Source organism: Octodon degus, unplaced genomic scaffold (assembly GCF_000260255.1).
Source record: "Octodon degus isolate 3935 unplaced genomic scaffold, OctDeg1.0 scaffold00032, whole genome shotgun sequence".
NCBI classification, from domain to species: domain Eukaryota; kingdom Metazoa; phylum Chordata; class Mammalia; order Rodentia; family Octodontidae; genus Octodon; species Octodon degus.
The window spans coordinates 13417842-13430516 of NW_004524608.1; the positions used below are offsets into that span (position 1 = coordinate 13417842).

General features: G+C 38.1%; 1 protein-coding gene and 1 pseudogene across 1 annotated transcript in view; both read left to right on the forward strand.

Moving 5' to 3' along the window:
• Ly75 (lymphocyte antigen 75) overlaps positions 1 to 12675 on the forward strand; it is a 162539-nt gene that overhangs the window by 147631 nt on the left and 2233 nt on the right. The window contains exons 30-32 of the mRNA XM_023713793.1: positions 4592 to 4741; positions 9168 to 9290; positions 10374 to 10541. Of these exons, the coding sequence (XP_023569561.1) occupies positions 4592 to 4741; positions 9168 to 9290; positions 10374 to 10541 (441 nt within the window). The remainder of the gene's footprint in view (positions 1 to 4591; positions 4742 to 9167; positions 9291 to 10373; positions 10542 to 12675) is intronic.
• On the forward strand, positions 10819 to 10929 carry LOC111816461 (annotated as a pseudogene).

Genomic DNA, 12675 nt, shown 5'->3' on the forward strand with positions numbered 1-12675 from the left:
AAAAAACAGAGACCTAAATAAATTTTGTAGAATATGTTCATAGCACCAAAATATGGAAGTAACCAAGATATCTGCCTATAGTTGAAGGTATAAGCAAAATGCGTACACATACACACAGAGAGGAATATTGCTCAACTATAAAAACAGATGCTACAATTCTACAGTATGACTGAATCTCGAAGACATACTCAGTGAAATATTTGATCACAAAAAGACAAATATTGCATGATTTCACCTACATGAGGTATGTAGAGTCCTCAGATTCGCAGAAGCAGAAAGTAGAATGTTGATTATTAAGTCCTATAGGGAGTGTAGTTTGAGGTGTTGCTTTTTTTTTGTTTTTATTTTTGTAAAACTTTTTAAAATTTATTTTTTATTAGTCCATGTTTCCAATTCATGCAGTTTCCAATCATTTTGGGAATGGTTCCATGTACATATTGCAGCTTTGTTTTTAGTCCCTTCCTCTGACGCCTCTCTGTCCCTTCCCTGCTCCACTGTCTCTCCTGTCTCCCATATTTCATACTTGTTGATATAATTTGAGCTCATGTTCTGGCCTATAGTGCTTACATTCATTGGATTTAGTAAGCTCCTGTACATGGCATATCTTTAGTCTTGTTTCCCCGTCCCCTCCTCCTTATCTCTCACCCTTGTTCTCTTTGACGACTTCCCTGTTGCAAAAGGGAAGCTGGAGTGTCCTGGGTTGCATACATGCATTATAACCCACTTGTTGACACTTCCTGCTATTTCTGTGTAATTGATATTTTGTTTAGAAAATCTTTTTCTATACCTATGTCTTTAAGTGTTTTACCTATTTTATCTTCCAGAAGGTATAATGTTTCTGTTTTAATGTTTTAATGTCCTCTTCTCCCTTTCTGTCCATTCAATATCATTTTCTTTGTACTTTGCTTCACTTAAATGAGAGTGGTATTTCAGGTTGTGTGTCTAGTTTATTTCACTCAATATTGTATTTTCCAAATGCAACCATTTTCCTACAAATGTCTCACATTTGTCACTTTTTATAGTCAAGTAGTATTCCATGTATGGATACTATACTTTGTTTATCCAGTCATCTGTTGATAGGTATACAGGCTGCTCCCAGGATTTAGCTATTACCAACGTACTGCTATAAATATATTGCTGTTGTGTGATGTGGTATGATGACTTAAGCTCTTTGAGGAAAACACCTAGCATGGGGATAGCTGGGTCCTATGGAATTGCTAGCTTCAGTCCTTTGGTACATCATCATTCTGATTTTTATAATGGTTGTATAGTATACATTCCCATCAATAATGAAGGAGCGTTCCTTTTGTACCACAGCCACATCAGGCTAATGACTGTCATTCTTCCAGAGGAAGATGAAATGAATCTTAAAGGTGTTTTAATTTACATTTTGCTAATAGCCAGAAATGTTGAATATTTTTTCTTTTGTCTGTTCATCATTTGTGTATCTTCCTATGAAGTGTCTACTCATTTCTCTTGCCCATTTCCTGACTGGTTCTTTAATTTTAGGTGGTTCAATTTTTTTAGCTCTTTGTATACTTTAAATAATAGTTCTCTGTGTCATGAGTAGCTAGAAAAAAAATTTTCTACTCTGTATGTTGACTCTTCAAGCTACTGACTGATTCTTCCTCTGTGCAGAAGCTTTTTGGTATGATATAATCCCATTTGTTGACTCTTCTTGCTATTTCTTGTACAACTGATACTCTGTTTAGAAAATCCTTTCCTATACCTATGTCTTCAAGTGTTTTACCTATTTTATCTTCCAGAAGGTATGTTTCTGCTGTAATGTTTAGATCTTTGAATCATTTCAATTTTAATTTAATAGATAGTGAGAGATAAGGGTCCAATTTCATTCTTATGCAAGCAAAGAACCACTTTTCCCAACATAAGGTGTTACCATTTATTTATTTTATTTTTAGGGAAGGGTCTAAAGGTGTTCAAGATCTCACTACTAGATCGGACTCGTAGTGATTCATCTGTTTACAGCCTCTCAAGAGCTGGGATTACAGGCGCGCATCACCATGCCCAATCTCAATTGCCATATCATTGCACCCCAAGGGTGAGGCCAGCACAGCAGGCACAGAGATTGAACCCCTGGCCCCTGTGCCTGCTTGCAGGCCCTTTAATCCACTGAGCTATTTGGCCAGCTCTAGGTGTTACTTTTTAATGACTACAGAGTTTCAGTTTTGCAAGATGAAAGTTTCAATGATTGGCAGTGGTAATGGTTACTCTAAAATGTGAATTAGGTAATGGTTGCTGAACTATACACTTCAAAGTATTTAACATGTTAAGTTGTAAGTGATGTGTATTTCACCACAGTACAAAAAAATAAGAGCTTCTTGAACAGAAATATAGCAAATTTACAGTATAGGCCCGTTCCTTTAAAAAAAAAAAAGTGTAAGATTTCAAAGCAAAATTTCTCAAGGAATAGGTAGGATGAGGAACGTGTACAACCCAAGGTACCTGTCTTAGCTACTCTTCTCTAGTTGCTGGGACAAATATCTGACACCCAAAATGAAGGAAGGAAAGGTTTATTTAGTTACTGGAGGTTTCAGTCCATATTCAGCTGGCTCCAAGGCAGAGGGGCACAGGTTAGAGAGCAGCACTTCATGGCGGCCGAACAGCAGCAACAACAACAAGCAGCAATGGTTAACTAAAGTCTGTCTCTCTGTCTCTTATATTATATTCAGGCTCTCTGCCCCAGGCTAGGGGAAGTACTCACACCCTTAATCCCAGCAGTACTAAAACCCATAATTCCAGCCTTGGATCACACATAATCCCAGTGGATCATGAGTTAATCACAAACTGTAGAAGTCCTTACCCCATGACTGCATGAAGCTTTGGGGGAACAACTAGACACAAACCATAATAGCACCTCAGCTGTAGACAATATGGGAAACCAGCAGACTTTAAAGATAAGTCATCTTCATTTGACTCTAGTGTGAGAATTTTTTTTAAAGTTCAGGGAAGTCCACCAGTTCTAGGAATGCCATCATGCTGGCCAGTGGTTCACCATGCTTTGTATCTAATGAAACTACACACATTTAAGCCCAGCATGACAGTGTAGAGTCCACAGTCATCCTCTGACAAACCAAATATTTTTACAACATAGCAGAAGTAGTAACTTGGTAGTAATGCCTGCTTCCTTCACAGCCTCACTGAGGAGTTGTCAGAGTTTTATAACCTTGACAAAGAAATTTGGCAAACTAGTTCTGATCATCAGCAGCTGGAAAACTTAGAGCTCTAAGTGTTGAGCTAAAAGACTTAGATCTCAAACTGATAGAACTGAGAAATAACATAAGACGAAAGCCAGTGAGATAATTGAAATTCTAAAGATCAAGGCTGACTTCTAACAGAAGATAGGGAAGTGAAGGAAACAAGGGCCACCGGAAGTCTCTTGATAAGAGAAGAAAAGAAGCAACCATTTCTCTGGAAACTATTAGAGACCACAAAGAAGGGAGATTCTACCACACTGAGACATGGAGAAAAATTAGAAAGAGCTCCCAGTTACCTGAGGAGGTGCAGACCACATGCACAACCATCTGGGTTGAGATAATTGACTGGGACTAGGTTATATGCTCTTGTATTGGGATTATTCATAGGCATTAAGGAGCAATAGCTTCATTACAAGGGCTCAGTGTGCTACATAGCACAATTAATAATCAAGCAGTTTAAGTGGAAACTTTTTTGTTTTTCTCTTTAAGAGCTGAGAAGCTATACCTACTCTGTTTTTGGTTCATGAGAGATTTTGAAATACTGATTGTACACCAAATTACCAAGATATCGTTTATGAGTGTAATTACTAAAAATAATTCTCTGTAAGTCTAGTTAAATTTAGGCTTATATTTTCAAAATAAAGAGGAATCCAAGGAGGTAGGAGGGGTGATGGAAGCTTCAGGGAAGAGGAAGTGAAAAGAACCAAGATGTGATCTGCATATTTACTATTACTGCAAACGTATATTAATCAAAAGGGGGAAGAATCCACAGAAAGGAAGAACTTGAATTATTTCAGAGTAGTTTCAGGCCTACCCACCCTATATTTGTTTCTTTTCCCAGTCTGTCTTTCTAGTTGTCTTTACTTTGGCTTAAATTCATATCAGAGGGCTAATTACCTTTCTACTGTTGAAAGTTTTAAAAATTGTATTCTAGGGTCCAGAAAGATAGCTTAGCGGACTAAAGCACCTTAGGCAAATGCAGGGACCGTGGTTCAATCCCGGGCACCACATGCCATGCCAGCCCTGCCCCCAGGGTGGACTGAGCTGGCCACAGAGTCCTGGCATGGTGGCACACTCCTGTGATCCCAGTGCTGGGAAGGCTGAAAGTAGAAGGAGCACTGTGCGTCTGAGCTTCGTAGTGAGACCCTGTAACAACCAAATAAATAAGTAAATAAATAAATAAATAAATAAATGGTATTCCAGAAAGCTAACCAAAATGTGTGTTCACAGAGTATACCCTGCGGCTTTCTTTGGTCAGTTGAGTTAAATACTCCTTACCTACGAAAACAAGAGTTTGAAATAGGGACTTTTAATGTCATGTAGGAAGACAGTCACTGTTTTGTGCATTATTACAGCTGTGCCTAACATTTTCATAGCAAAAGAGCTGTCCCTGCATGCATATTCATCCAGATGTCCAGCAGCAAAAGAAAACAGGTCGCGGTGGATCCAGTATGGGGATCACTGTTACACGACCGACCAGGCGTTGCACAGCTTCTCAGAGGCCAAACAACTGTGTAAAGAACTTGGTGAGTTAAGACCTGTTCGTTTTCTTTAACTTGATAATTTAATTCTTAGAAATGTTTCTAGAGTCAATAATTTTAAATAATGTTTATATTTTGGAAAGTATTTTAAAGTACTTGCCATTTCATTGTAACATTATAATCTAATTGCCCCAGAGTAGGGAAATTTTGGGAGTTTATGAGGTAAGTGTTCAATGGAATATTGGAATATCTCATTAAAGATGATCAGTGTAAGAATAAGTCAATGGGAAGTAAAAGTAACTGGAAAGAAGAGGGCTTAAAAGTGATAAATAGAACGTTAAAAGTGATGACAAAGCAGTTTTAAATATAGCTAGGTATGCTTCGATAAAAGGATTAAGAAGCAAAATTTTTGTAAAGTTTCTAGGTAGTAAATACAAAATTATAAATTTCTGATTAGTTACTAATCAGTTAAGATTGATCTAACCAGAAAAACAAAATGAGACGAGCGTAGGTTGAGCGTCCCTATGGATAGCATTGTTCCTCATCCTTGGAGCACCCTCGCGTGCAGGGCTTTGTCCTCAGACTTAACCATTTGAGAAGGAGCAACAGTGGCTGGCCCATGAGCCATTTAGCCTGCAGTCAGAATGTAAAGTGACTTCTGAAAAGCTATCTGGAGTATTTTCAAGACCCAAGCTATTTATCTGCATGTTTGGGTGGTACTTTACCCAGGCGGATGGCATTCAGCTCATTTATTTTACTAACTCTTGTGAAAACACTTGACAGGTTAAAATGTCTCCTAGTAAGGCTGGTAAGATAACTCAGCCGACTAAGCTCCTGCTTAGGCAAGTGCAGTGACTGAGATTTGATCCCCGGCACCACAAACTGCACAAACCCCACCACCAGGTGTGCTGAGCTGGCCACTGAGACCAGGCATGGTGGCACATGCCTGTAATCCTAGCACCAGGAAGGCTGAAAACAGGAGGATCACAGCAGGTCTGAGCTGCGTAGTGAGACCCTGTATCCAATACCAAAAAAAAAAAAAAAAAAAGTCTCCTAGTTATTGCTTGACTACATAATGACAAAAATTAGAGAAAAAGAAGGTCTTCAAGGACAGCCAACATTTTGGTCCTAGCCTTCCAAGGTCAGTGAAGACTCATGACATAGGAGAACCTGTACCGTAACATCATGTAACTCAGTTGTGTCCCAAATTTTCTGATCAAGGAGATTATGGGGCCACAGAGGAAAGTGATTGATGATGTAGTGTGCCTAAGGAGAGTCACATGGAGAGAAAACATTCTCTCAGGCTTTCACAGAGAACAAATTGGTCAAGCAATGGCCATAACTCATCAACATGGCTGACAATGACAAAGAATCTACAAAGTGCGGTAAAGGGTTTCAGGATAAATCCTGAGGGGATTTGACTGAACTTATCAGATACAAAAGTTGCATTTCTTGTTACATAGGTCTTGCTTTATCTTGGTCTTAACCATCCAGCAGAAAAGTATAAAAATGAAGTATAAAGCCATACTAATATGCTGAGCTGTAAAAGGCTCAAGTCAACAACTTCTGATATTGCCAGTCCTATGGAAAACCCACTACTATTATGGACTGCTGAACTATATTGGAATATTTTGCTGAATTCACGCACCTACAATATTTAAATGACAATGGAATACCCTTCTCTAAAAAAACTAAACAAAAAAGGAGCATACAAATGAAAGACTATTTTGTATCTGTATATTCAAAATAGTTAGGATAGATATATGGCTGCATTCTCTTAATGAATAGAGAGATTTGTTCTAATAGTGTTTGTGGACAGGATATCATATCTGCATCTTGTACAATGAATAACCACTAAGACAACAACATGCAATGTATTGATTATTGAAACTGTGTTAGTAATTGGATTTGAAACTGTCTCATTGCTATTTCTCAATCAATTATTTAAAAAAATAAAATAAAATAGAATTGGTCTCACTGTAGGTTGTGGGTTTTGCTCTAATTTTGTGTTCTGTTAGCCATACTTAATAGAGGAATGAATTGACGTGCTTGCTTTGATTTCAAACATCCCAATGCTCTGGGGATTAAAGGAGAAAATATCTGAGGGCCCCTTGTTAGGTCAAACATGAAGACTGACATTGAATCCCTAGTCCTCTCAGCCTTGATCTCTTTCATGTTACACACTCCACAATGATCATAGGAAGCTCAAGAGCCATATTCTAGAACATGAAGCTTGACAGGCTCTACAGCTCCCCTGCAAAAAGTGGCTGTTGAATTAACTTGAGAATCAATGGAAAACTGGAGAGATATCTAAGACATGAGTAAGGAGTATATGACAGTGAAACAGAAATCCTGACCTAACTGCAGCCACTTTGTTCAATAAAGCTGCGGCCATTCTTGTCTCTACCACTAAACTCAGCTAAATCATATGATTTGCCACCAAATTTAAGTTCCTATTAATATGTGACAACAACTTTGCTACATATAGCTATGCTTACCACAAGATACCCATTGTACCATGGCCTGCAGCTAGAAGCTTACTGCCTGTAACCCCTGTTGACCAATTTATAAAAAGACAAACTCTCTGTAAACCTCACCTCATACTCTGGAGAATGCTCTTCTGGTGTCCACTGATGTCAATAAAATTTCCTTTCTTCTCATGAAAAAAAAAAACTACATAATGAGAATTTTATGTGGGAATTATTGTGTGTTATACATTTATGTACATGATGGAAACTATTATAATCTGTGTATTTATTCTGCAAGTCAGAAACCTATTCCTCCTAAGGGAAAAAATTTAAAAAAAGATTTACTATAAATAGATAGTGTGTGGGTCAAATTTTTATCTCAGTGGTGAAGGTTCAAGTTGCAGGTCTCACAAGTACCATCTAAGTGACACTGTGGAATTTACATATTGTTTCTGTTTTCTTATCTAAACACTGAGAATGAAAATAGTACTTCAAAGGTTGGTACAGTTTGGGCAGGTGCAGGAATGAAATGAGGTGACATATACAGATTAAGCACAGCACACAGTAAAGAGTGAATTTTCAAAACTATTCTCTTCATTAAAAATATTTAGATTCACCCAATACACTTTAACAATAACCCACAATCATCTGACCAACTAGATTGGTGCAATACAGTGTCACATGCCTATTATCTCAGCAACTCAGGCAAGAAGTTCCCAAGTTCAAGGTGGGCATGGGAAATTAGTGAGATTCTCCCTTAGAATTTAAAGTTTCAGAGAAGGGGTGTGGATACATCCCTGTAGAGAACCTACTTAACATACACAGGCCCCAGGTTTAATTCCCAGTACTGCAAAAAGGACAAAAAAGGAAAGCTTAAGAGTGCCTAATTCTGTAAACGGCTATCTGTAAATATGAACAATCAATTCCTTGAGTTGTTTTCTCACATCTCCAGGTAATATCTGCCTCACTGTATAATATTAAACATGGTAACATAGAGCATCTGCACATTATGGTGGACTATGAAGGGGCAAAGCCTTTCTCTTCTTTTCTCTTTTCTTTTCTTTCCTCCTGTATCCCTCCCTGTCCCCCTCCCTTCCTCTCTCTCTTCCTTCCTTCCTTTCCTCTTTTATGATTTTATTTTTTGAGACCAGATCTTGCTATGCAGTTCCAGCTGGCCTAGAGCTCACTATGCAGTCCCTCTGACCTTGAACTCCCAGCGATTCATCTGCCTCAGCCTTTCTAGTGCTGGTATTATGTGCCACCATAGCTGGCTCTCCTTTCCTTCTCTTAAAGATACCTCTCATCACAACAGAAATGTTTTAGGTCAACTATGGATAGGCTTGTTGCTGGCATAGGTACTATAACTGATTGAATTTTGGACTGGTTTTCAAGTCTAGTTTTTACTTATTTCTACCTCTTGCTGGGTGTAGGAAACCTATCAAACCTCACAAACATTCACTTGTTCAAATCCAAACTATTTTTAGGAACTCACAGTGAGCATGAGCAACTACATTTATGTATAAGATAGTATTAAAGCAGGGCTAATGCTCCCCAGTATCCCAAACCTATTCATTTATAATTCCACTTTAGCAGAAGTAAGTTTAAAGCTGAATTACAAAAAATATACATTGAAGAGAAAGCACTAAAGATCCATAGTGTGACACATATTTCTATCATCATGAACTGTGGTTATTCTGACTAGTTGTTCAAACACAAAGATCTTGTTGGCAGCTCTGACATAAAAAGTGCGTGATAAATATTTTGAAGAAACACAACATTTCTATATAAAAAGTTTCAGTTTAAATATATTTCTAACTTTTGGGGAATTATAATACTTTTAAATTTTGATATAAATGTTTTTTTTTAAAAAATCCCTGTGTAAAGCTTGACTATTTTAATGATCTTTTTCATGATAGATTTTTTTTCTCAAATGATTAGTCCAAAGTAAACCATTTGCAAGTTTACGTAGAACTAATTAGGTGCAACTTGCTTTCCTTCAACAGATCATTCTGCAACTATTGTCAGTATAAAGGACGAAAATGAGAATAAATTTGTGAGCAGATTGATGCGGGAAAATAATAATATTACCATGAGAGTTTGGCTGGGGTTGTTTCAACATTCTGTTGGTAAGTGACCTGTCTGCATGTATAGCGTGAGCAGGGAGGTCTTGAGCACCATGTCAGCCTTGCTGCAGAATGTCAAGTAGTGACTGATTCAAATGCTTCTCACTGATGAATAAGCTGGCCCCACAGCTGGTCTGGAGGCTTATAAATTTTGAATGACTATGTAAGTAAGTTATTAGTAATGATGGAAAATCAGGTGAAGTCAATTAAAGTTGTTCTAGAAGTTTATTCCTAAGATCCTTGGATAAACATAAGGATTTTTTTTTCCTTCAGCAATGTCTGAGGTCCATGTCCCCACTAGGAACCCATGAGCTAACTTTCTTTAGCATCCTAGTCCATGAGAAAATTATCTTATTATCCCTTTCCCTCTTAGGATATTTTTTACCACCAATCAAAACTATCTTAAGTGATTTTACCGATAATTGATTTTAAAAGAAAGATGCAAACTTGGTAGAAGAGTAGAAAGTCTGTTTCATAAAACTTTATTCATTGAATTTTAATTAATTTAAACAAATGTGAATTCTAAAATATTATGTATAAAGTATGTTTCAAAAAATTGGGGTGAGCATGGAGATGAACTGGAACTTGTATTTACCCTTTCACCACAAGGTGGTGTTGCCTCAGCTGGAAAACAAAGGTTGGTGGTGCTGGGGCTGGGGTGGGGAGGCCTGCCTTCCTCCTCCAGAGCGTGGCTTTGAAGCTTGAAGCCTTCCTAAATAAGGAGGCATATTGATATGCCGACATCTGTCTCACACAGTAAATGTGCATGCATTCTGCATCTTAATCAAAGTGCCATATTCTGTATCAGTGTCCAATAGACTTTCTACAAAGATGAAAATGCTCTATCTTTTGCGCGCTAACATAGCAGTCACTAGTCATGTATGTCTAAGGAGTACTTGAAATATGACAAGTGCAACTAAAGGAGTTATTTGTAGTTTCTGTTCATTTTTAATGAATTTTGCCTTTAAATAGTGGCTATCCTATAAGGACAACACAATTCGAAGTAAATAATTTATTTGAGCCACATACTTTTAATTCAGTCATTCAGTAGCATTGAATATAGTCATATTTAATATCTTTCTTCAGATCAGTCTTGGAGTTGGTTTGATGGATCAGGAGTGACGTTTGTGAAGTGGGAAAGTAAAAGTAAGAGTGGTGATGGAAAATGTAGCATTTTGTTAGCTTCAAATGAAACTTGGAAAAAAGTTGAATGTTCACTTGGTTATGGAAGAGTTGTCTGCAAAGTTCCCCTGGGTAAGTATGGAATTAATCCTCAAGAAACAGATCAAGAAATAAGTGTGTATCCAGGCATGGTGACACACACTGTAATCCTAGAACTTGGGAGGCTGAGACAAGAGGATTGCCACAAATTTGAGGCCAGCCTGAGTTACAAATTGAGTCCAAGGCCAGCCTGAGCTGAACAGTGAGACCCTGTCTGAAGAAACAGAAAGAGAGAGAGAGAGAGAGAGAGAGAGAGAGAGAGAGAGAGAGAGAGAGAGAAACAACAGCAACAGAGAACAATCCAGTTATGGTGTTGTATGAAAGGAGAGAAGGTTAGCACTCCCTTTGACAAGGATGGAAGAGGCCCTCGGGTCTGACAACAGCCATGTGGTTAAGGCATTGCCACCTACTCCAATTATGTGAGAGATTTTTGTCCTTGGTCCTGAAGTATTTATAAGGTATACCCAAAATTTTTCATTAAATCATAGATTTTTCTCTCTGAAAGAAAGATTACAATAGATATAAGATAGTTAAGTCTTGTAAATGAAGCTATTAAATAGTCTAACTTTATATGTAACTGTTTCTAAGAAAAATACAAGCTGCCAAAGTATTACAGAGGTGATTTTTTTAAGCATTCAGATGTATTTTATTCTATAGTTTGACTATATAAAAGCTTGAACATCTATTTTGCAGTTATTTTCCTTCCTTTCTACCCATTCCCATAAAACTCATAATTGTTTTAGGACACTCTAAAACAAGATTTAACTACTCAAAATCACAGTACCTGTAGGAAATCATAACTTGAACTTCTGTTTCATTAATTGATATATAAAATCACCATTAAAATATTATTTTATTTGTAAGGAACAAGCTCCAAACATTTTAAATATTTTAAAAGTTCTAACAGGGGGCCAGGAAAATGGCTCAGTAGAATAAGTGCTTGCCTTGCAAGTGCGAGGGTCTGAGTTCAACCCTTGGTTCCGCCAAAAAAAAAAAAAAAAAGTTCTAACATCAAATTTTCCAGTTCGGTGTATAAATATTAAAGCTAAAACCTGGAATGTGGGCAACTGGTATCTATTTATACCTGCATTGATTCAGCAAATATTTGGTGTCTTCTTTGTTATGCCCTCTTCTCCATTCTGTGCATCTGTGAACCAGGCTGATCGGCTTCCTATCTGCATCGAGCTTACAGTGTAGTGGAGGAAGACAGAGAAGCAAACATGCAGCTCAGTTTTTGGTTTTTTTTTTTTAAGTTACTTTTTAAAAAACTGTATTTAGCACAGCATCTACAGGGTCTCACTACACAGATCGGACTCATAGTGATCTCCTGTTTTCAGCCTCCCGAGCACTGGGATTACAGGCATATGCTACCACACCCAGTCTCATTTGCTGTCTCAGCATGCCCCCGGGGGCAGGTCAGACACAGCACACTGGGAATCAAACCCAGGTTCCTGCACTCTGCCTAAACAGACACTTTAATCCACTGCAGCTCAGTTTTTAAAAGACAAGAAAATACGGAATAGTTCTAAACCCTATGTGATGGAGAATAGGTGGGTGGCTGTTTCAGGTAAGGTTCCCAGGGAAGAGGTCTAAGAGCAGGAGGCCCCAAAGCTGAAATCTGAAAGGTCAGCACAACACAGCTCAGAGAAAGGTTAGGCAGGTGCAGGCACAGGCAAAGCAAAGAGATCAGGAAAGAACTTGAATAAAGAGAGACACCAGACTTTTAAGTTTTGGAAGCAAAAGGGTCGAGAGTTCTGGCTCTTTTCTAAGTGGATTGGAAAGCAACTGGAAGGTTTCAGAGGATATGACTGGGCAGGTATAGGATAGGCTAGATCAAGAGTTCTGTCCAGGCTATTTGAGTTTACACATGGAGAAGCGACACCATATAGAGATATCAAGTATGCAATTGAATGTATGAAAGGGAGGGGAGGCCTACATACACACTGTATTGAAAGTCACAGGACACATGGAGAGAAAACGTTCTCTCAGGCTTTCACAGAGAGCACATTGGCCAAGCAATGGCAGTGACTCATCCACATGGCTAACACTGACAAAGGTTCTATAATCTGAGGTACAGGATCTCAGGATAAATCCTGAAGGGATTTCACTGACCTTACCAGACCCAAAAGCTACAACTCTTGTTGCATAGGTCCTGCTTTACCTTGGT